Raw genomic sequence first — 25,268 nt, 5'->3', positions numbered from 1 at the left:
ATATTCCATAATGCAAACACAGACGCCGCGCGGCCTTCCTATGATAACTTCCTCAGAAGCGACAGCAGCTCTGAACTGCTGAGCTACTTAAGACCAGCAAGCCTTCCTCTCTCTCTCTCTCTCTCTCTCTCTCTCTCTCTCTCTCCCTCTCTCTCTCTCTCTCTCTCTCGCTCTCTGTCATTAATAATATGATATTGTCCCATCTGTCGGGAGAGCCAGCGAGGAGCACGTGTTTCCAGTTAGGCTCATCAGAACCTGATGTGGGGGGGAGGTTCTGATGTGGGGGGAGGCCGGGAGGCCGGAGTGAGCGAGCGAGAGAGAGGGACCGGGTCTGAGGAAAGCGGGCCTGGAATGGGGAATGGCGGGACAGGGCAGGATAATTCAATCATAGGCTCTCTCCACCCTCTCAGTGCCTGGATACACTATACGAGAATTCAGCCAGTGTGATGCCTCTGGATTGAAAACAGTTTCTGATATATTATATAAAATATAATGTAAACTGCAAACAATTATTCCCCGACCGCAAAGTATTTGACAATAAATCGGCCGTAATGAAATAAAGTCGGTGTTTTTTCTGCCTCTGTCATCGCTTTCGCATGATTTAACGTAAAGGCGTGCAAAGAGCAAAGCGAAGATTTCTTTGCTTCACATTCATTTGTTTCCTGCCTTCCTGCCTAAACTGTTTACATGTGCATGTTTTCCTCTATATACAATACAGCACAAGTGTGTCATCAATCACATCGTTCTATGCACTTACTCAGCGGTTCCCAAAGTCACGTCTGGCTTCTCTGAGTTGGAGGAAAAGTGACAACGATGTCGATTTGACTGTTAATGGATTTATAAGATGGCATAAAAATGCAAGACTATATAATGAGAAAATAATATTGCAAGACGATATAATGAGGAAATAATATGACCAAAGGCCTTGTTCTCCACACTGCTATTAGCCCACAGCAATCACTCTGTGTTAAATCAGGTGCAGCAATAAACATCTCTGGATACATGGTGCTGCTCCAGATAGACAGACATATATACAGACAGAGGTCCTTAGCATGAAAGGAGTTGAGGACTTTTGATTTGTGATCTGTGTTTCTGAGTGACAGTGAACTATTGATTAGGGGCTTTGGGGCGTCCGGCTGCGGTAGATTCCATGCCTACCAGCAGTAGGGTCGCAGGTTCGAGCCCCCATGCTACTTCGGGCGTCCATACAGGCACAATTGGCCGTGTCTGCGGGTGGGGATTTGCCGTATTGAGCTTGCGTTTGCTGCACTAGTGCCTCCTCTGGTCGGTTGGGGCGGCTGTTTGAGGGTAGGGAAACTGGGGGAGGGGGGAATAGCGAGCGCCGTCATCCTCCCACGCGCTACGTCCTGCCGGTGAAACTCCTCGCTATATCAGGTGAAAAGAAGTGGCTGGTGACTGCACATGTATTGGAGGAAGCATGGTGCTACTCTACCACTCTCCCCAGATCGGCAGAGGGGGTGGAGCAGGATTCCGGATTGGAGGAGAAAAAACTGGATCAAAAAAGAAATGGTTAAAGTCATCCATACCGTACTTGATTTGTACACATTAAAACATTTTAGACCCCCCCCCCCACTAATACTGAAGATGCATTGAGTCGTTTTCATTACAGTTTCCATTACCTCAAAGCGCCCTCGTATAGTTCCAGGTATTAGGATAGCACCCGCCTCTCTATTGCCTTGTCTTATTTTGAGTTGATTCTAATCATTATTGCAGCCTCTAATCTTCCCCCCGTGTCAACAAATCAACACAGATCCACAGACGTCCACATTACAGACATGAGTAGGGTGTAATCATGATTGAGGAGCGTTTACAGCCTACCCACTTTGCCCTGTCTGTGTGCAGGCTCCTCTGCAGAACCTTCTCTGTGGTCTGCTAGAACCTCTTCTGTGGTCTGCCGTGTTGTGGTCTCACAGAGCCAGCGAGTGTAACTGTATCTGGGTGACCTGGGTTAGCGCCGCCAGCGGAGCTGCAGTCAGCGTGCTATGATGTCAGGGCTGCGCTCGCCTCTCGTGCCCAGAGACGGTGTAGTCGCGGTTGAAGGGGAATACCAGTCAATTTAAGAAATCACATCTGCTATCATTATGGCAGAGGACCGTCAAATCAGTTTTTAGGAGGCATGAATAGCTCTCTCCCAAAGCAAGAAACCAGAGACGCCCCCCCACCCCACGGTAATCTGTGATGTCATCCTGAGCCGTGCGCGCCCGGAGCCGCTCCGCTGACAATCAAGATGAGACTGCGTTTTGTGGAACTCATGGGCAAATTTGTCTGATCTTCGAGCGACGTTAAGGTCTCTGAACCATAAAATGCACCCTTTTTCGCCCCCAAGGAGATCTTCCAGGGGTTCGGTTACAGTCCAACTTCTCCAATTGATTCTCTATGGACCTGCACCTCGGTCACAGAGTCTTTCTCGTGAGAGGCGGCAGTGAATATGTTCTACTGATAGGAATCAAATCTTGGTAGAAAGAGCGTATTGCAGCGCAGCGCAGAACATTCAGAGGTCTTTTAAAACTCTGGCCTCAGGATCACTTCCTCATGCTGGACTGAAGATCAGATCATCACGTCATGTAGCCTTCATCTCTCCCGTGTCTCTCCTCCTCCTCCTCCTGCTAGATCTTCTATCTGTTTTCTACCCTCATCATTCCTATTGAATAAAGCCAGGGCTTTGTAGGCTGCTTGTACCACGGACCACATGTACAGTAGGTTAGTTACCCCAGAACATCTTTGCATTACAATCATCTTGTATCCATTAGACTGTGTTGCAAACATGGTCCCAAGATGCCTTCAGGTGACACAACCCATATTTTTGAATAATTTCAATTTGGTTTTGATTCAATTTGGTTTGGTTCAGAAAGACCTTTTGAATGTTCTCCATCAAAGGGGCAGCAGCCCTGTAGTCGAATTAAAACCTTGTTTTTCACCAGCAAACAAACACAAAATGTCTCTATGGGCAAATCCAACCATGTTGTATTACAGTCATACACACAGCAGAATGTGTGTTTTTCTTTCCTGTATGTAGGCTATGTGTACGTAAGACATGTTTGATTGTGTGTGTGTGTGTGTGTGTGTGTGTGTTTGAATGTGTACACGTGTGCATAATTGTGTGTCTGTGTGTGTGTGTGTGTGTGTGTGTGTGTGTGAGTGTGAGAGAGCGTCTGCGTGCACGCGTGTTTCTGTGTGTGCATGTGTGCATAATTGTGTGTGTGTGTGTGCGCCCGCGTGCATGTGTGTATGTGTGTGTGTGTGCGCACACGCGTGTGCATGTGTGTGTGTGTGTGTGTGTGTGTGCACGTGTGCATAATTGTGTGTGTGTGTGTGTGTGTGTGTGTGTGTGCGTGCGCGTGTGTGTGTGTGTGTGTGTGCGCGTGTGTGTGTGTGTGTGTGTGTGTGTGGGTGTGTGTGTGTGTGTGTGTGTGTTTCTGTGTGTGCTTGTGGGCCACAGTAGGCTGCAGGCGAGGTTACATCTTGCAGTAATTATGCTGCATGCGTCTCTTTACGCCCCTCCACTCGTCTAGCAGGGTCTGGTTTCAAGGCCAGCCCGTATTAGACAAACCCAGAGCGTTTGATGGGGCTTGGTAGCTGAGCTGGGGGGTGGAGGGAGGGATGAACACAGTAACAACATGTTGCACACATCAGTTAATCACTTGACTATCAAATGTGGTCGTATTAGATGGAACGCAAGCGTGTAAACAACGCTGACACGCCATGGAGATATGAGGCAACCAGAAGAAGTGGGGAGAGGGAAAGATGGCCTTTAGATGGATAATTTAAAAAAAAATCTTATTTTTTTTTACATTTAATGCCAGGAGACGGAAGTTATTCTCAGCAAAGATTTTAATTTGAAAAAAATTCAAGCAATGTATTTTATTTCTCTCTCGCATTCCTCTACTTCCAGAGCGTTCATAGCCACCTAGACCTCCGTCAAAAAGACATCATCTAAACATCTAAACAGCCCTGTGGTCTCAATGTTCTGCCAAGAGGAGATCGAGGATCACTGAGAATCGCTCTGTTTTACTGCCGGCGAGTTCCCGATGATGACAGCATGACTGAAACCATGCGACCGGTTATCACGCAGAGATAACTGACATACCAAAAGCTTCCCCTGTTTGTGTTATCACCCAGAGATAACTGACATACCAAAAGCTTCCCCTGTTTATGTTATCACCCAGAGATAACTGACATACCAAAAGCTTCCCCTGTTTGTGTTATCACCCAGAGATAACTGACATACCAAAAGCTTCCCCTGTTTATGTTATCACGCAGAGATAACTGACATACCAAAAGCTTCCCCTGTTTATGTTATCACCCAGAGATAACTGACATACCAAAAGCTTCCCCTGTTTGTGTTATCACCCAGAGATAACTGACATACCAAAAGCTTCCCCTGTTTGTGTTATCACGCAGAGATAACTGACATACCAAAAGCTTCCCCTGTTTATGTTATCACCCAGAGATAACTGACATACCAAAAGCTTCCCCTGTTTATGTTATCACGCAGAGATAACTGACATACCAAAAGCTTCCCCTGTTTATGTTATCACCCAGAGATAACTGACATACCAAAAGCTTCCCCTGTTTGTGTTATCACCCAGAGATAACTGACATACCAAAAGCTTCCCCTGTTTATGTTATCACGCAGAGATAACTGACATACCAAAAGCTTCCACTGTTTATGTTATCAAGCAGAGATAACTGACATACCAAAAGCTTCCCCTGTTTATGTTATCACCCAGAGATAACTGACATACCAAAAGCTTCCCCTGTTTATGTTATCACGCAGAGATAACTGACATACCAAAAGCTTCCCCTGTTTATGTTATCACCCAGAGATAACTGACATACCAAAAGCTTCCCCTGTTTGTGTTATCACCCAGAGATAACTGACATACCAAAAGCTTCCCCTGTTTATGTTATCACGCAGAGATAACTGACATACCAAAAGCTTCCCCTGTTTGTGTTATCACCCAGAGATAACTGACATACCAAAAGCTTCCCCTGTTTATGTTATCAAGCAGAGATAACTGACATACCAAAAGCTTCCCCTGTTTATGTTATCAAGCAGAGATAACTGACATACCAAAAGCTTCCCCTGTTTATGTTATCACGCAGAGATAACTGACATACCAAAAGCTTCCCCTGTTTATGTTATCACCCAGAGATAACTGACATACCAAAAGCTTCCCCTGTTTGTGTTATCACCCAGAGATAACTGACATACCAAAAGCTTCCCCTGTTTATGTTATCACGCAGAGATAACTGACATACCAAAAGCTTCCCCTGTTTGTGTTATCACCCAGAGATAACTGACATACCAAAAGCTTCCCCTGTTTATGTTATCAAGCAGAGATAACTGACATACCAAAAGCTTCCCCTGTTTATGTTATCACGCAGAGATAACTGACATACCAAAAGCTTCCCCTGTTTGTGTTATCACGCAGAGATAACTGACATACCAAAAGCTTCCCCTGTTTATGTTATCACGCAGAGATAACTGACATACCAAAAGCTTCCCCTGTTTATGTTATCACCCAGAGATAACTGACATACCAAAAGCTTCCCCTGTTTATGTTATCACGCAGAGATAACTGACATACCAAAAGCTTCCCCTGTTTATGTTATCAAGCAGAGATAACTGACATACCAAAAGCTTCCCCTGTTTGTGTTATCAAGCAGAGATAACTGACATACCAAAAGCTTCCCCTGTTTATGTTATCACGCAGAGATAACTGACATACCAAAAGCTTCCCCTGTTTATGTTATCACGCAGAGATAACTGACATACCAAAAGCTTCCCCTGTTTATGTTATCAAGCAGAGATAACTGACATACCAAAAGCTTCCCCTGTTTATGTTATCACGCAGAGATAACTGACATACCAAAAGCTTCCCCTGTTTATGTTATCAAGCAGAGATAACTGACATACCAAAAGCTTCCCCTGTTTATGTTATCACGCAGAGATAACTGACATACCAAAAGCTTCCCCTGTTTATGTTATCACGCAGAGATAACTGACATACCAAAAGCTTCCCCTGTTTATGTTATCAAGCAGAGATAACTGACATACCAAAAGCTTCCCCTGTTTATGTTATCACGCAGAGATAACTGACATACCAAAAGCTTCCCCTGTTTATGTTATCACGCAGAGATAACTGACATACCAAAAGCTTCCCCTGTTTATGTTATCACGCAGAGATAACTGACATACCAAAAGCTTCCCCTGTTTATGTTATCACGCAGAGATAACTGACATACCAAAAGCTTCCACTGTTTATGTTATCAAGCAGAGATAACTGACATACCAAAAGCTTCCACTGTTTATGTTATCAAGCAGAGATAACTGACATACCAAAAGCTTCCCCTGTTTATGTTATCACGCAGAGATAACTGACATACCAAAAGCTTCCCCTGTTTATGTTATCACGCAGAGATAACTGACATACCAAAAGCTTCCCCTGTTTATGTTATCACGCAGAGATAACTGACATACCAAAAGCTTCCCCTGTTTATGTTATCAAGCAGAGATAACTGACATACCAAAAGCTTCCCCTGTTTATGTTATCACGCAGAGATAACTGACATACCAAAAGCTTCCCCTGTTTATGTTATCACGCAGAGATAACTGACATACCAAAAGCTTCCCCTGTTTATGTTATCACGCAGAGATAACTGACATACCAAAAGCTTCCCCTGTTTATGTTATCACGCAGAGATAACTGACATACCAAAAGCTTCCACTGTTTATGTTATCAAGCAGAGATAACTGACATACCAAAAGCTTCCACTGTTTATGTTATCAAGCAGAGATAACTGACATACCAAAAGCTTCCCCTGTTTATGTTATCACGCAGAGATAACTGACATACCAAAAGCTTCCCCTGTTTATGTTATCACGCAGAGATAACTGACATACCAAAAGCTTCCCCTGTTTATGTTATCACGCAGAGATAACTGACATACCAAAAGCTTCCCCTGTTTATGTGAACCTGGCTGGACGACACAGCGCTGCTGAGAGCTGCTGAGAGCTGCTGAGAGCTGCTGAGAGCTGCTGAGAGCTGCTGAGAGCCGTGGCCACGCCTACGAAGCCTCCAGGTCAGCTGACAAATCATCTTTCTGGGCAGGAAGATGCAGAAGAATCTCATAAATGTTGTTTGTCGAGACACAGAAACAGACTGGAGAAGAAGAAGAAAAGGCCTGGGAAGCTTTGTTTGGCCTTGTAGTGGAAACCCGGGTGAAGCTGGATCTACACTGCCCCTAGGTGGAGGCTGCAAGGAGTTCAGTTATGAGTTATGGGGATATTATACAGTTAGTGAATGAGGATTGGTTGATTATTTAGAGATAAATGTAACGTGCGTTAGTACATGTGTGTAACATGGACACATGTAACATGGATACATTCCACTTGATAAGTGTAGAGATTCTGTCAATTTCAGTTTATTAATAGGGACGGAAAACTCTCACAGTCCTTGATTATCACACAGCAATTGCAGGGCTTCTTCTTGAGGTTTTCTGTTGAACAATTTTGGATTGTATATCAGATACCTGGTGTTTGTTGCTGATACATTAACATGAACCATACTGTGATATTGATATCGAGAAAGATCCTTATGATTATCGCGATATTAATTTCAACCGTATTGGCCCTCTTTGTTCTGTTCGCTCTCTTCTCTTTCTCCCTCCTCCCCCTCTATATCTCAGTCTCTAATATCTGACTGTTCAATTCTGTTTATTGAGAGTGCTTAGCTAGACTTAGCTGACACATTCTCTGTAAACATTCTCTGAGACATGCTTGTGAATTAGGGCTATACAAATAAACTTGATTTGATTTGATTTGATTTGATTTGATTTGATACATCAGGGATTTAATGATATAAGTATTTGGTCTATTGGAGCCACAACACACTCTTTAAAATCCTAGGCGGGCATGAGGGCCGAGCATGTGCAGCAGCATGCACATCTTTTCATGCACAGATGATGATCTGTAGATGTCCCATGGTGGGTGGAAAATGCTAACCACAGTGGTGTGATGTTCTGTCATAGCCTTGATAGCACGTTTTATTGTGGGTACGGCTTAACCACAGTTTGATCAGTCACAGGGCAGAGTGTATGGCTAAGTTTGATCAGGCACAGGGCAGAGTGTACGGCTTAACCACAGTTTGATCAGTCACAGGGCAGAGTGCAACTGTGGCCCAGATCCTTCTGGAGTTCACTTGTACAGCAGAACATCAGGAGAGGTTGAGTTCGAAAGGTTCAGATTTAAGCAGCATTAGTGGCTACCTAGAATTAAAGACAAATAATTAATTAAAACATAAAAGGACATAAGACAACATGTAGCAGAAAATGGTGATAGGAACACTAGAATCTAGTGTTACTTAGAAATCTTGCGCGCTCTGTTTCTAGGGTTGAGACTCCCTCTGGAGACGATGCGCCATGGGTGCACTTTTTTTGTGTGTGTGACCAAACATGCCCTCTCTTGGCACATCATCCACATCATCAGTGGGTATGACATCACTTGACAATTGTGGGGCATGACATGACATCATCAGTGGTTATGACATCATGCTTAATGATGTTCAGTGTTTTCCAGTTGACCCTTGCCCCGCTGACCTCGTCTCTGTCAGGGATTGGCTGTTTAGAGCGCCGCCCTCCTGGTCACACCAGGGCCTCAATGTTGAGCTGAACAAAGCAGAGATCTGCCCGCAAAATCAGGAAAGACGAAACTCAGCAGCAAACTTGCTCGAGTGACATAATCACTGATGACATCAAAATTCATTGAGTGACATCACTGATGACATCGCCACTGATGACATCAGAATTGGTGACTAAAAACAAAATGTCGCTGTAGTGTCCCCCGTGGGCGTATTAAATGGAGCAATGCAATGGCTAGGGAGACAGACAGACAGACAGACAGACAGACAGACAGGCAGACAGACAGACAGACAGACAGACAGACAGACAGACAGACAGACAGACAGACAGGTAGGCAGACAGACAGACAGACAGACAGACAGACAGACAGACAGACAGACATTTAGTGATTCTACTGTAGTAAAGATGTCAGATGAAGATGTGAATCTAGTTACTAGATGACACATAAGGAGACAGAGCTGCTGCTCTCGTAAGCACACAGATCATCATGACGCACATGAGTGAAAAACCACAGGGCAATATTTACTAGTAAGCACACAGAAGTTGATTAGTAGGATAAACACACAGAGTCTATATATACAAGCAGTTAGCAAAGATATGAACAGAGAAGTTAAAACCCCTTTTAAGAGCTTAAACGTTTTAAAATGGCATCGGAAACAGCCCTAATTTAGTACTGGAATGTGTATCTTAACTAACTAGAAAATCAACCTCTTGATCGATATATCTTGCTCTCCTCTTCTCTTCCTTTCTTACTCAGTCTGTTGTTCCCATGCTGGACTTGGCAGCTGTGCTTTGCTTGATACAGGTTGTGTAGGCTCTATCCCAGAAGATTATCTTGGTTGCAGATGGCCTCCCTCATCTGTCCAGTGATTCAACAGCTACTCTTCCCTCTCCGCACATTTCCTCTTGGCGAGTTGTTGCGCTTCTCTCTCTCTTTCCTCCCCAAGTGGCCTCTTTCAGCTGCAATCATTTTCTCCTGGTCCTTGACCTTCTGTTTCAACATCTTTTGACATCACCGTCCTACAGTCTCTCTCGGCTCTCCATAGCATCTTTGTCACTTCTAAAAGGCCAAAACTTCAGGATATTCCTCACGTTCTTGTTGGCCCTTCTTCTTCCCACAGTCACTCGATCATCTTGTAGCAGTTGGAGATGTTTGGGAATCGACCAGATTTTTTTTTTTTCACTTTAAATTCCAAATCTGGCTTCTCAGTGAATTTTCGGCATATTCGATTAACACACACTCCATACAAATAATGTCTATGTGCAGTATAGCTAATATTGGCACATTTTAAGTGTGTCCTCGCTTCTTCTCCTCCATTGTCTCGTCACTCTCTTCACCAGAACCACTCTCTTTCTTTTTCCTCAGCCACTCCCACATGTCTTCCACACATCATATCGTCCCACCCTCTCCCCTCTTCTCGTGTCCGGCTGTGTCCACCTGGTCATCTGAATCAAATCTGGTGTCAGACGACCTCTCCCACCCTCCGATCTACTTCAGGTCGGCTCGAGTTCCTCCACGTCTCAATTAGCAAAGCATCCAGTTGATGTGATGTCAACAGCCGACTCACCAGTAGCACTTGATCCATTGTGTTTGCCTAAACTGTTGAACGTGGCACCTTTAACCTTCTCTCTCTAGTCCTCAAAGCACAACATAATGGACACCATCAGTCTGGCTTCAGGGCAGCCCAGTCCACTGAGACTGCGCTCCTTGCCGTCACCACTAGAGGCGGGTTTGAATCTCCACCCTGGTCCTTTCTGTGTGGAGTTTGCATGTTCTCCGCGTGTTGGCGTGGGTTTCCTCTGGGTGCTTCGGTTTCCTCCCACAGTCCAAAGCTGTGCGTGTGTCGTAATGTCATCATGCAAAATGTCTATATGATGTATGTAACCTCAGTATGTTGTGTGTAGTAGATATATGAGGTAGTATATGACTGTGATGACGCTTGCTTGTGATAAGGGGATATAAACATAACATAACATAACTTTTCTCTCCTCAGATCTTCCTGGACCTCTCTGCCTTCAGCACTGTGAACCAAATCTTGGGAATCCGATGATGCTGTGCTGTGTTTGACTGGAATAACATTCATCCTGTAAGAAATAGAGGAGAAAAAAAAAGATGGTTTCTTTCTTGTGTTGTTGTTGTGGAGACATGTACCTCATCCACTGTGGCTCCTCAGGGCTCAGTTCTGGGTCCCCACTTCTTTCCCTTCATATCCCACAACTTTTTCAAACAATGCTATACCAATATATAATCTACCTTCTTTTCTTTCCATGCTGACACTTCAGTGCTGTCACTTGGCTGTCAGACAGAGTCCGTTTATTTACCAGTGGCTGTAGAGACCACATTGGAAATTTGGGTGCAAGAGCTTAAAACACATTAGAAATGACAGCATACATGACAGACTAGGTAAACAAAGACATTGAATACAAAGAAACAAATACACACGTGTGTGGATAGGCCCGGCGGCAATCACCTAGCTCGAGTCAAACGCTTTTATCCAAAGTGACTTACAGTAGTAGGCTACATTTTGACAACACTAAACCAATCACCTGTGCATCAGCTAAGACCTTTATAAAGGAATAAGTTGAAGGAATAAGTTGGAGGAATAAGTGATTGATTAGATATTTCATCACAGCTAAAACATACTGTACAGTAGAAGTTCATTATGGACGGATTAGAAAAGATGTCTTCCATGAGCTGTGTATTATAGGCTACAGTCTAGGTTGCCTGAAATCTGACTATATTGCCATACCTCCCATTATGTGATGCAAAGCTGAATTAAATATTCAAAAAGTGCTCTTCCTTCCATTTCCAAACCACTCTTCACAATAAGTTGGATCAAATTACTGATCTGATGCAATAATGGACAGTAGGCCTGCATGTACGGACACAATGTATACATGCATTTTGCATAGCCGCTTATTCCTCTTCATGGGAAACACAGAAAGGACCCGGGGCCAAAAATTCGAACCCAGAACCTTCTCGCTGTGAAGTGACAACGCTGATACTGATCCACCGGACTGCCCTGACAAGATGCACTTCAAAATCCTTTCAATATCAGAACATGTGCACTATTGAATGCTAAATGAATGAGTCTCTTCATAGTCAGCAGTATAGTGGAGGGTAAACGCGAGTAAACACAGTTTACCCACCTTTTGAAATGAGGCAGATAGTTTACTCACCTATTTTCAGATCACCTATATAAATCAATGAGGGAAAACAAGGTGGGTAAACTACTCACCTTGGATAGCTTACCCACCTCTGTATTTACCACTACACCCATGATAGTCAGTATACAGTAAGACAACATCCTGCATTGCTGGGTGACTCGGGGGTTTAACAAAAGTTCATCCTGTCACTCAAAGACTGCAGAGTTTTGCCATTTAACTGTTAACCTGGGATGCTCTGCAAATATGGGCCCTAGCTTAGGAGCTGGATCTGGATCACAGGAGCACATCTCTCTTCTGACCCCCGTGGCCTGAAGGCACAACATGTGGGAATAAGATTGGAGGGAAGTTGTCGTGTAAACGCAGAAGTGGAATGTGTGTGTGTGTGTGTGTGTGTGTGTGTGTGTGTGTGTGTGTGTGTGTGAGTGTGTGTGTGAGTGTGTGAGTGAGAGAGAGAGAGAGAGTGTGTTTGCCCAGCGGGCAGAACATAGGGCCAGGGAAGGAAACTAAATGGTTATGCCACCGGTTAGAGGAAACAGAGCAGCAGATAAATGACTGAGAGTTGGGCTGGCAGGACATCTGAAAGGCTGACAGAGGGGACATGGGGACATGGAAGACAAGGTGTGCCTGACAGAGAGGACATGGGGACATGGAAGACAAGGTGTGCCTGACAGAGGGGACATGGGGACATGGAAGACAAGGTGTGCCTGACCCGGCAGGCAGGACAGGAAAACAAACAATGCATTTACAATTTCCCCCACTATTGCAAATATTGAGGTGCGCTTGATTTAAAATGAAGTGGAAAACCTTCTCACTCTGAACCCGGAAAATTACACAAGATATATTTTCCCATTTTAGGACTAAGCCGCCGCCCCCCATTTATATATATATATATATATATATATATATATATATATATATATATATATATATATATATATATATATATATATATATAATGATGGAAGGTGGAAGTGCTAGCACATCATCATATTCATATATGACATAATTTCAGAGATAGGAAAAGTACACACTAGAAGTACAGTTAATTTTGTAAAAAAGTAAAAGTAGAAGTACTGATTCAACTTAATTGCTCAAGTAAAAGTAAAAAAAAAGTACAGGCTCTGAAATGTACTCAAGTATAAAAGTAAAAAGTATTTTCTGTGCAAGGTGAATAGCAACTTGCCTGATATTAATATAATTAAAATACTATTTAACTTAAAAAATGCGAAGAGATGCGGGGGCCAGAGGTTGGCCGGTTCGGTTCCTGCTCCACTGCCACTACCTGTAGCTAGGGGGCGCTGTTCTACCCCCTGACCCCTGCAGAGATATGAGCAGAGGGTTATGAGACACAAAACCACAGAGAGCTGAGCTTTTACTGACATACGAAGTTGATTTTGTAATTGCACCTTCTAGCAAAACAGCTCTATACTCAGTATCTGACATGTCTGTTCTGGTTCTCTTTGCAATCTGTCCACAGTGTCCATTTCTGTGGATCCACCTGTAGGAGGCGATGTGTCGCTCTGTGTATTAACCTGTAGGAGGCGCTATGCTGCTTTGTCTGCTGGTGATGTTAAAGACAGGGCAGTGCTGTAATATGTCTCCTCCATCGGGAATCGAACCAACAGTCTACCTGTCAGGTAGAGACAGTGACACAGCCACTCATCCTGCTGAGCTAGGAGCTGTTTGCAGTTCAGCTTCTGATTTCTACCTACTGTGTTCACACTGACAATAACACAGCATAAAGAGTGAGACAGGTGAGATTTGTACCAGTGAGTTGAGCTAGAGTCAGGGAATGACTAGTCTCCTTCATCAGCTGGTGGTAGGTGGTGGTGGTTCCTTAAACCTGTGCTAAAACTCTGGTGTCAATCCACATTTACTCTTTAGGCTTTAGGGCAAGGTGTCACAATAGTCTACTGGAAACCCCCCCCCCCCCCCTCCACACACTCACACACACACACCAGCTTTATGTTGATTGACAGCTGAAATGTAACATTTTTAAATCAGACCGGTCAAACTTTTTACAGCGGGATTTTGACCAAACTCTGTTCTCTCTCTCTCTTTCATTCTCTCTCTATGCCGATCACTCAAAGGAGAGTGAGGCTTCCTTCAGGTACAATCAGGACATTCAGCTTGGGTGGTAGGTGGTGGTGGTTGCTTAAACCTGTGCTAAAACTCTGGTGTCACTCCACATTTACTCTTTAGCCCCCCCCCCCCCACACACACACACCAGCTTTATGTTGATTGACAGCTGAAATGTAACATTTTTAAAATCAGACCGGTCAAACTTTTTACAGCGGGATTTTGACCCAACTCTGTTCTCTCTCTCTCTTTCATTCTCTCTCTATGTCGATCACTCAAAGGAGAGTGAGGCTTCCTTCAGGTACAATCAGGACATTGTGGTAGGTGGTGGTGGTTGCTTAAACCTGTGCTAAAACTCTGGTGTCACTCCAGATTTGCTCGTTAGGCTTTAGGGCAAGGTGTCACAATAGCCTACTGGAAATCACACACACACCCCCCCCCCCCCCACACACACACACACCAGATTTATGTTGATTGACAGCTGAAATGTAATTTTTTTAAAACCAGAAAGGTCAAACTTTTTACAGCGGGATTTTGACCAAACTCTGTTCTCTCTCTCTCTTTCATTCTCTCTCTATGTCGATCACTCAAAGGAGAGTGAGGCTTCCTTCAGGTACAATCAGGACATTCAGCTTGGGTGGTAGGTGATGGTGGTTGCTTAAACCTGTGCTAAAACTCTGGTGTCAATCCACATTTACTCTTTAGGCTTTAGGGCAAGGTGTCACAATAGTCTACTGGAAATCCCCCCCCCCCCACACACACACCAGCTTTATGTTGATTGACAGCTGAAATGTAACATTTTTAAAACCAGACCGGTCAAACTTTTTACAGCGGGATTTTGACCAAACTCTGTTCTCTGTCTCTCTTTCATTCTCTCTCTATGTCGATCACTCAAAGGAGAGTGAGGCTTCCTTCAGGTACAATCAGGACATTCAGCTTGGGTGGTAGGTGGTGGTGGTTGCTTAAACCTGTGCTAAAACTCTGGTGTCACTCCACATTTACTCTTTAGGCTTTAGGGCAAGGTGTCACAATAGTCTACTGGAAATCCCCCCCCCCCCCCCCCACACACACACACACCAGCTTTATGTTGATTGACAGCTGAAATGTAACATTTTTAAAATCAGACCGGTCAAACTTTTTACAGCAGGATTTTGACCAAACTCTGTTCTCTCTCTCTCTTTCATTCTCTCTCTATGTCGATCACTCAAAGGAGAGTGAGGCTTCCTTCAAGTACAATCAGGACATTCAGCTTGGGTGGTAGGTGGTGGTGGTGGCTTAAACCTGTGCTAAAACTCTGGTGTCACTCCACATTTACTCTTTAGGCTTTAGGGCAAGGTGTCACAATAGTCTACTGGAAATCCCCCCCCCCCCCCCCCACACACACACACACCAGCTTTATGTTGATTGACAGCTGAAATGTAACATTTTTAAAATCAGACAGGTCAAACTTTTTACAGTGGGATTTTGACCAAACTCTGTTCTCTCTCTCTCTTTCATTCTCTCTCTATGTCGATCACTCAAAGGAGAGTGAGGCTTCCTTCAGGTACAATCAGGACATTGGGGTAGGTGGTAGGTGGTGGTGGTTGCTGAACCTGTGCTAAAAGTCTGGTGTCAATCCACATTTACTCTTTAGGCTTTAGGGCAAGTTGTCACAATACTCTACTGGAAATCCCCCCCCCCCCCCCCCCACACACACACACCAGATTTATGTTGATTGACAGCTGAAATGTATTTTTTTTTAAACCAGACAGGTCAAACTTTTTACAGCGGCATTTTGGCCAAACTCTGTTCTCTCTCTCTCTTTCATTCTCTCTCTATGTCGATCACTCAAAGGAGAGTGAGGCTTCCTTCAGGTACAATCAGGACATTCAGCTTGGGTGGTAGGTGGTGGTGGTGGCTTAAACCTGTGCTGGATCCACTGTGTCGCTCTGTGTATTTCTGTGTATCTGCCTGTAGGTGGCACTCTGTCAGCTGGTGATGTTAAAGACAGGGCGGTGCTGTAATATGTCTCCTCCATTGGGAATCGAACCAATAGTCTACCTGTCAGGTAGAGACAGTGACACAGCCACGCATCCTGCTGAGCTATGAGCTGTTGGGAGTTCCGCTTCTGATTTCTACATACTGTGTTCACACTGACAATAACAAAGACCATAAGGAGTGAGACAGGTGGGATTTGAACCAGTGAGCTGAGCTAGAGTCAGTGTTCAAACTACTGATGATGATAAAGAGGGATCACTGGCGCAGCTTATAATATGAACACCTATTAAGCCATTGCATGAGGCTGGGTTTGAACCAACAACCATCGTACATCACACAACATCCACATGATAATCTGAGCAAGCTATAGCCCACGTCCTCTTGTCATGTTTTCATATTGTAGCTTTAAACCTCGATCTGTGACTGGTGAATTAGGTCTGACATGAAGGAGATAAGAGAGAAATATGAGCATGTGATTTCAAAAAGAAAGTTGCGCTTCACAATTAGGATTTTCAGACTTAAGAGCCTCAAAATCTTCAGGAAAGTATCCTGCAGTCTTTGATATGTCACCTGGACCAGATCTTTCCAGGTACTAAATTGGCTGGGATCCAGTAGATCTGGATGCTGATTGATCTGTATGAGGCCACCAAACAGGTCTCCTCACGTCAGGGAGTGGTGGATCATGGGGGTGTGTGGTGAACAGGTCATTGTTCAGAGGGAATAACAAGAAAAGCTCTGTTCCATCTGTGAGCTTCTGTCAGCTGTTTTTTTACTCTGATGGTTCTGGCTCCAGTTTGGATCTCCTTATCAGTTTCTCATCTTGCTGCTGATTCCTCTGATCCATGTCCACTGCCAAGGCTATTCCAACTCCAAGGACCATGTGCTAAACGGAGGGACTGCTGGTTACACTTCAAGCCTTGGCAAGTGGCACACCCACCAAAGTCTGAGGACCAGAGGGAGATGTTGCAAGGGTGTCGTTGATGTGCAGATGATTGAATGGCAAATGTTGACAACGCGGTTTAAATAAACCGCAAAGCACGACAACAATTTAACTAAACAAAGGTCATGTAATAAATCTCAGTCTCAATCTCAGGAACGAAAACACCAAAGCAGTTTCTCAGCAGACAAAGGGTTAAACGGATCTGAGGCCTAATCACAGCATGTTAACTGTTCAGGTGTGGCTGGTTTGACTGAGGCTAAGGGCTTTTAGACACTTAACAAAAACCTTTTCCTAGTGGCAAATAAATAAGAAGTTACCCTGTTCCAGCAGTCAAACCACCTGGCCTAATGGACAAGGTGTCCAAGGTGAGAAACACTGAGAGAATAGAAGATATAATGTGATGTACAGTATATGTACTGACTGTATATAATGCACTATACAGTAGAGTAGCCTATGGGAAGAGAATGAAGGAGCAAGAGATCTTTAGGTTCAGGTCGCCATCTAGTGGTCTGTTATTGCCTCGACTTAGATCATACCTTCCTCACTTCACCAGGGTACTAGTGACAAATTAGGTAAATCATTTCCTATTTTCAGCTAACAGAGAAGCAGCTCCTGTCTCTGCTTCAAAGGGTATAATTAAATTAATGAAATTAAACGTTTAAGAGTCCTGTCATCATCTCTATCTCTCAAATCACTTCTAATCACATATATCTAACAATGCTATTAAGCTTCTAAAAATGTTTAAATAACGTCACATTTCCACCATTGCTGTGTTTTTTTTATTGTTATTGATAGAATATGGGAAACAAGAAACCACAGAGGTACAATGAAATAGCTTCAACATTTATTTAACATTGGCAAAAAGAGCAGTTGGCAAACATTTTTTTTCCATTTCACTACAAAACAATTGATAAAGAAACAACCAACAACATCAGACAGAGTTTCCTTCTTATCCCTTTCTTGACAGAAGATATTTCAGACAAGGCCTATTTATCTCTCTGCATCACTGAGAGAGAAGTCAGCATTTGATATACTACAACCTACTTTAAAAAAGAAAGGACAGGTTCAAATACAGGCTAAGCCTCTACTCAGGATCTATTTGTTCAGTATTATGGTCCTGAGTGAGAAATATGGGCGGGGGATAAAAAAAATCAATCAGATACAACTTAATTTAATCTGACAGATTTAAGAGCTTTTAGTGTCATGCGCATTCTGAATAATCTCAAATAGTGTTCAGAAGAAAGGTGGGTTCTGAACGGAACATCTCAAAGTAGTAAGGCAGGTTGTGGAGTGAAAACAGTTCAGAAGCCTCTCCGCGTTCAAAGAGAATTTTGCATTTGTCTTGTATTCGCAAATATTGTACAGTGTAATTCCGTACCTCTACAAAGTAACATTTCAACAGGTGGAAGTATCCCAGAAATAAGCCAAGAAAACCATCAGTGGTATAAATGAATAGGTTGGTGTGAGAACGCCTGGTGAAATGACGTCAGTGACGATGATACAGTATTTTTTAAACATGCTCGAGCCAGAAAGATAGTGTGTGGACACTAATGGGATTGCAGGCACGTGATCAGAGACAGAATGATGGTTTTCAAGAGAGCATTATGCAAAACACAGTTTTGCTTTCAACAGACAACTGCTGCTTTTCTTTTCAAGTAACCAACTGCTGAACAAAAGACCAAAATGAAAGACTGGAGAAGATGAAATGTAAGAACTCAGATTCTTGCAGCCGTCTGTCCTGATAGTCAGAAATAAAAACATAAATACAAAGAAGATGCTGAACCCATATGGTTAGGTACTGTTAGAACTGAAATGTATATATATTTATTATTATTATTACTACTAGGTGAAATCAGTTATATTCAAGCCTGTATATAAATGTGAATATGGTGGAACAATAAAGGCGAAACAAACAAAACATTCAGGTGACAGTTGACATCATAGTGCGTTAATATTAGGAAAAGCATCGCATTCATACAAACACAAAACAAGGCCATCAAAAATACAGCTATCAAACCTCTTCATTGTTTTCTTAGAAGTACAGTAACTTGGAAAAATGTAATACAATTCAATAAAATACTTTTTTGTTTTTGTTTTTTATAAATGTTTGTGCTATAGGAAAAATATTGATAAAAACAGTATCATGCTTTTCTTCATAGAAGTGCGGCCAAAAACAAACAGACATTTCTTTGTGATTCTTGGGCTGGCTTTGAGCAAAGTCACATGCAGTGTTTATCATCAGGTCGCAAATAATTTAGATTGTATCAGGAAAATGTGGACAACAATGAAACATTTTGAACGACAAGTAAAATAAAACGAACACAGAACTAACACTGTTGATCTCGTCAAAAATAGATATTATTACCAGCAGCGGTGTGTGATTCTTTTATTGCTCCAGACGGACTTTTGTAACAGAGACAAACCCAATCAAACTCACTCGTTTTCACTGTTGACTTATCAGTGTGCGTTTACGCCTTGATGTATGTTTGCATTCTCTGCCTGCGGTATAGGGATAATACACATTGACAGTGTACTGTAGTGTTCATGTGAACATACTTGGCCACATGATCCACTTGACCCAAGATGGCCGCCTGGATCACCCATTCATTACCCGTTACCCTTAACGGTTGACTGATGTGTACAGTATCTGTACGTTGGCTGACTGCTAGACTGCAGTTTCCCAAAAGCATCTTAACCCATCGATACCTGATGCAGCATTTGTTCCACACGCGGTTCGCGGTCTTAAAGGGATACACACACAAATGAGGGGTATACACGCAAATGCTGCATCAGGTATCAATGGGTTAAGATGATCTTTGATGATGATGGGATGACTTGGGCACTCAAAGGAAGTCCAACATTACATCAGCAAGTCAATAAACAGCAATGTGCTCATATGAGGGACTGGCATTTGATTGTAAACCTACCAGCCCACAGGAACCAGGTTTTTCCAGAGCACAATTTGTGGTCAGACTTGCTTGTAATTGGCACCAGAGACCTGTGAGTTTGGATGAGAGAGTGCAGCTGACAGCAGCAGTGATACCAGGCCCCGCCCCCGGCCCCACCCAGTGTATCTCAGCAGGCTTCCTTGGCTTGGCTCGGCATCTTGCACATCATCAGGATCTGCTTCAAGGCCTTCTGGACGTCCTCATCCATCTGACCCTGCAGCACACACACACACACGCACACGCACACGCACACGCACACGCACACACACACACACACACACACACACACACAAACAGGCTTAGCTGCTTTAGCTTCAGCAAAATACATGTATCCACTGACTTGAGTCCACTGTAAATACAACCAAATTCCATGTTAATTTCAAGTCATTTAAAACTCAAACAATGGCAAAATTGAGCTGAATTAGTGTTGAAAATACCTGGACAGCATAGAGTAGATGCATCCTGTACACAGACACGATCTCATGGTGCTGCTTCTTGGACTCCTAGACAAACACATGAGTAAGGTAAATACACATCTCTGTTATCAAAGTAAATCAAAGGTAAGTGATCAAACAGATGTACTCAGTACATAGTGTTTTAACACCATGTCCTGTGTATCAGAATGGGAATGATTGTGTATTCTCGTCCATTTTAAAACGAGGCACATCATTTACGGATGTTGCAATTTAAAACCTCTTACTGCTAGCTGGTACTGTAGCTGCTTGATTTGTTGCTGCAACGTCTCCAACTGCTGGCTTTGCTGCTGCTGCCTCTTGGAGGCGGAACCAGAACTGTAGGACAGCTGTGATAGGCTGTTTAAGGCATCCTTCAATTTCCCCACCTCCCGCGACAGGTCATCTATCTGATAGGGGAAAGATAGAAGAAGAAGAAGAAGGAGGAGGAGGAGGAGAAGGAGAAGACAATGAAGAAGAAGTGATGAGGACTAATGTCAATTGTACTTGTGGGGAATTTTCTGTTGGAGAGATATTGTTGTAAAGGACTGAGTGGTAGGTAGGCACGATGAGCATCCTGATCACACAAGCTCGCATTCTGTTTGGCTCCACGGATCAGTCACTACGTTTACATGCACACAATATTCCGCTTTTTGCCCATATTCGGAAAATGACAATATTCCGACTAAATGAATAATCCACTAATATTCCCGTTTACATGCAACTGTAGCTCACCCTCTCCGACACGTGAGGGAGGGGAGAGAGAGAGATGCAGGTAGGCGGAGCCGCAGTTTTTCTGTTGAGAATAAACAGAGCAGCACTATTCTTACGAGCATCACTTGGTCCATTTCAGGAGCTCGCTGCTGGAAAGTTTGGTGTTGCGCATCCAAGTCTTTCATAAAAAGTAGGCTAGTAGCCTACGTTATTACCTCGCAGGCTCGCAAGCATTGTGGACTTCCGTGGGCACTGGGCACTATAGGCTACTCTCTCTCTCTCTCTCTTTAAATCGATGTTTCTCATCTCCTCCCGATCAGAAATGTGGGCTTTTCTTTTTGCATGCCAGAGATGATGGATTATATGATTATATCGCCTGTTCTAGCGCTTTCTAGCACACATCAGCTGACCACAAACAGGCAACATGCATCCCAAACTGCGGTAAAAACCCTGATTGAGACGCATATTCCGAATGCGCTGTATACATGATCAAAGAATCCTCAGAAAACCCGAATAATACTGGAATAACCCAGATGTCGGAAAATGCTAAATTCGGAAAAAGAGCAAATTCGGAAAATGCAACTGGAATGCTGTTTACATGACCCTTATCAAATTCAGAATATTGTCATTTTCCGAATAATAGTGGAATATTGTGTGCAATCTGGAGTTCTTGCCGGCCACATCAACTTCCTGAAATTACAATGTAACCGAGCCAATCAGGGCCTGCGTCCTAATTAATGAGGTAACCGGGCCAATCAGTGGCATCTCCCGAAGCAACGAGCGCTAACGTTAGTAAAAATAGCTGTAAGTGCAGTTATTGCAGAAATAGACTATAATATAACGATACAACAATTAAACAAGAACACGATTATGCACAAGCAGAGTTTCTCAACAGAAAAGGCGTTTTTAGTGTTCATCTGGGTGGATCTGACGACGCCGACTGGTTGAAGGAGTTGTCTGTCAAGGCAAAGTGCTCCCGCCCACTGACATCGATGTGGAGGTCCAGACTGATACGTAGAGCGAAGCAGAACGTGAGATCATGTTATCAAAGATGGTCTTTAACCAGGCTAACATCTCCACTGGCTCCAAAGTGCATCACCCACCCTCTTGTTCTTCTCTCTCTCTGAGCTGACGTGATTCTCCACCAGATGTTTGAGCTGAGACACGGCGTCCTGCGACTCAGCCAGCCTGGAGCTCAGCGTCTGGGTCTCCTTCTCCCGGGACATCAGTAGCTCCTGCAGCGCCTCGCGCTCCGCACGGCTCTCCCGCGCCTGCCGGACGGAGAGGAGAAGGAAGGAACAGTAAGATATATAGGATAAATATAAATAAATACAATATATAAAATATAATAATAAAATATAAAAGGATAAATGGGGATAGAGAAATAATAGAGTTAAACAGTTGACAGTTGTTTATCCTCCGATGTGGACAGCATGTGCTGCTGCCAGCACCGCCAACTCACGGCTCCCCTATCATTTTTACGAGGTGGTGAGTGACGGTCATTTTGGGTTGTCCAGTTTAACATCTGGCCATATTATTTCACCCACAGTTTTGGCTATAATGGTGTGGCTCTTTGGTGGATCTTAATGACATTGCAAACATAAAGTCTTTGTTTTGGAGGCAGACCAGTGTGGGATATTTTTTTATTTTCTTTAGCAACAGCTAAGAGATGCTACTCTCGCTTGACTTCTTGAATCACTAAAGTATCGACACCTTTAAGCAGCAATCTGCTGTGGCATAAAAAGCCCTCATACTGTGGTGAGAACACGGACAAGAATGAAATATGGGCTGCGGCATTTGACTGAATAATGGGATTTCACACACAAAAAAGTGCTAAAAAGGAAGTAAGAATAATATATACCGGTAATAATATTTATATATATATATATATTATATATTTTTATATTATATATTATATTATTATATTATATATAGGAACTCCTTCAACTACTTCCTCTCATCACATCCCTTCTAATCTCTTCGTATATAAAATCCTCCTGGTCCTCCTCGACTCCTCTTTCTGTCTCACATGCCTCCTCCCACTCACCTTCTGCCACGCGGCAGCAGCTTCCAGAGCCATCTCGTCCTGCTTCCTGAGGGCCCCCTGGAGGAGCTGCGTCAGGTGGCTCACCTCGCCCTCCAGGCCCTCTCTCATGGTCTCATGCTCCAGGCGGGACACTGAATCCTCCGGGGTGATTTCTTTCTCCGCTGTCAGCCTTTTTGCAGAATGAGCACACAAGAACCACATGGTGACGACCAGTGAGTTACAGCTAAAGACATAGAAGCTTTAAAGAACAACCGCCAAACAACTGAGCATAACTCGCTACGAGTTGGAAGCCAGGAGAAGTGGCATTTATCACAGAGAGATCGTTTTTCCATGCCTTACTAAAAAGCTTTTGTTGCAACAGAACTCTCATAAAGACGGTCATGAAAACTCCCAGGACCATGTGGGTGGACATCACATCAACATCACAGTTTCCTGGATTACAAAGTGTCTCACAAACATGCTGCAGTTCCCCTGCCTGCCTCCAGACTGTCTCACAAACATGCTGCAGTTCCCCTGCCTGCCTCCAGAGTGTCTCACAAACATGCTGCAGTTCCCCTGCCTGCCTCCAGACTGTCTCACAAACATGCTGCAGTTCCCCTGCCTGCCTCCAGAGTGTCTCACAAACATGCTGCAGTTCCCCTGCCTGCCTCCAGAGTGTCTCACAAACATGCTGCAGTTCCCCTGCCTGCCTCCAGAGTGTCTCACAAACATGCTGCAGTTCCCCTGCCTGCCTCCAGAGTGTCGGCTGTGCTGTAGATTAGCACAGGGGAATCCAATGTACTGTACTGGACTTTTTTGCTACCTGTTGACGTCAAGTTCAGCTCTGGGTCATGCTGCCTCTAGAAGTTATCTGATGACTATTGTGGGATGCATCAGTAACAGATTGAAACAAGGAGGACTATTATAGGCCCCATAGTGTAGTGTTTAGAACCATCAACCGCTCAACGTCAGCAGAGCAAGTCCAGTATTGTTTCTAGATGTTGCTGATTGAGCCTTAATGAGCCAGATGTATTAGTTGTCCAATTCAGTGGTTCAAATTCATGGTGTACTTAGCAGTCTCTAAACTATCTCTGGACTGTTTCCTGCTCTCTCCTCCCCCACATTCCCCCCGCTCTCCCTCCCCCACCTCCTCCCCTCCCTGTTCTCTCCTCCCCCACATTCCCCCCGCTCTCCCTCCCCCACCTCCTCCCCTCCCTGTTCTCTCCTCCCCCACATTCCCCCCGCTCTCCCTCCCCCACCTCCTCCCCTCCCTGTTCTCTCCTCCCCCACATTCCCCCTGCTCTCCCTCCCCCACCTCCTCCCCTCCCTGCTCTCTCCTCCCCCACATTCCCCCCGCTCTCCCTCCCCCACCTCCTCCCCTCCCTGTTCTCTCCTCCCCCACATTCCCCCCGCTCTCCCTCCCCCACCTCCTCCCCTCCCTGTTCTCTCCTCCCCCACATTCCCCCCGCTCTCCCTCCCCCACCTCCTCCCCTCCCTGTTCTCTCCTCCCCCACATTCCCCCTGCTCTCCCTCCCCCACCTCCTCCCCTCCCTGTTCTCTCCTCCCCCACATTCCCCCCGCTCTCCCTCCCCCACCTCCTCCCCTCCCTGTTCTCTCCTCCCCCACATTCCCCCCGCTCTCCCTCCCCCACCTCCTCCCCTCCCTGTTCTCTCCTCCCCCACATTCCCCCCGCTCTCCCTCCCCCACCTCCTCCCCTCCCTGTTCTCTCCTCCCCCACATTCCCCCTGCTCTCCCTCCCCCACCTCCTCCCCTCCCTGTTCTCTCCTCCCCCACATTCCCCCCGCTCTCCCTCCCCCACCTCCTCCCCTCCCTGTTCTCTCCTCCCCCACATTCCCCCCGCTCTCCCTCCCCCACCTCCTCCCCTCCCTGTTCTCTCCTCCCCCACATTCCCCCCGCTCTCCCTCCCCCACCTCCTCCCCTCCCTGTTCTCTCCTCCCCCACATTCCCCCTGCTCTCCCTCCCCCACCTCCTCCCCTCCCTGTTCTCTCCTCCCCCACATTCCCCCCGCTCTCCCTCCCCCACCTCCTCCCCTCCCTGTTCTCTCCTCCCCCACATTCCCCCCGCTCTCCCTCCCCCACCTCCTCCCCTCCCTGTTCTCTCCTCCCCCACATTCCCCCCGCTCTCCCTCCCCCACCTCCTCCCCTCCCTGTTCTCTCCTCCCCCACATTCCCCCTGCTCTCCCTCCCCCACCTCCTCCCCTCCCTGTTCTCTCCTCCCCCACATTCCACCCCCCCTTTTCTCCCTTTCTCTCTCTATCATATGATTGTTCAATCTTGTTG

The 25,268-nt window shown here is 44.9% G+C and overlaps 1 protein-coding gene across 1 annotated transcript in view; it reads right to left on the bottom strand.

Moving 5' to 3' along the window:
* Window positions 1–17,633: 17,633 nt before the first annotated feature.
* Window positions 17,634–25,268, bottom strand: part of rai14 (retinoic acid induced 14) — a 90,865-nt gene continuing 83,230 nt past the window's right edge. The window contains exons 18-22 of the mRNA XM_083657356.1: window positions 22,990–23,158; window positions 22,046–22,213; window positions 20,477–20,638; window positions 20,214–20,279; window positions 17,634–19,990 (exon numbers count right to left, since the gene is read on the bottom strand). Coding sequence (XP_083513482.1) covers window positions 19,904–19,990; window positions 20,214–20,279; window positions 20,477–20,638; window positions 22,046–22,213; window positions 22,990–23,158 — 652 coding nt within the window. The 3' untranslated portion in view covers window positions 17,634–19,903. The remainder of the gene's footprint in view (window positions 19,991–20,213; window positions 20,280–20,476; window positions 20,639–22,045; window positions 22,214–22,989; window positions 23,159–25,268) is intronic.

The sequence above is a fragment of the Poromitra crassiceps genome (genome assembly GCF_964638095.1).
Source record: "Poromitra crassiceps genome assembly, chromosome: 21".
NCBI lineage: Eukaryota > Metazoa > Chordata > Actinopteri > Beryciformes > Melamphaidae > Poromitra > Poromitra crassiceps.
The sequence above is the reverse complement of the archived record's forward strand: the minus strand, read 5'-3'. Positions and strand labels throughout refer to the sequence as shown.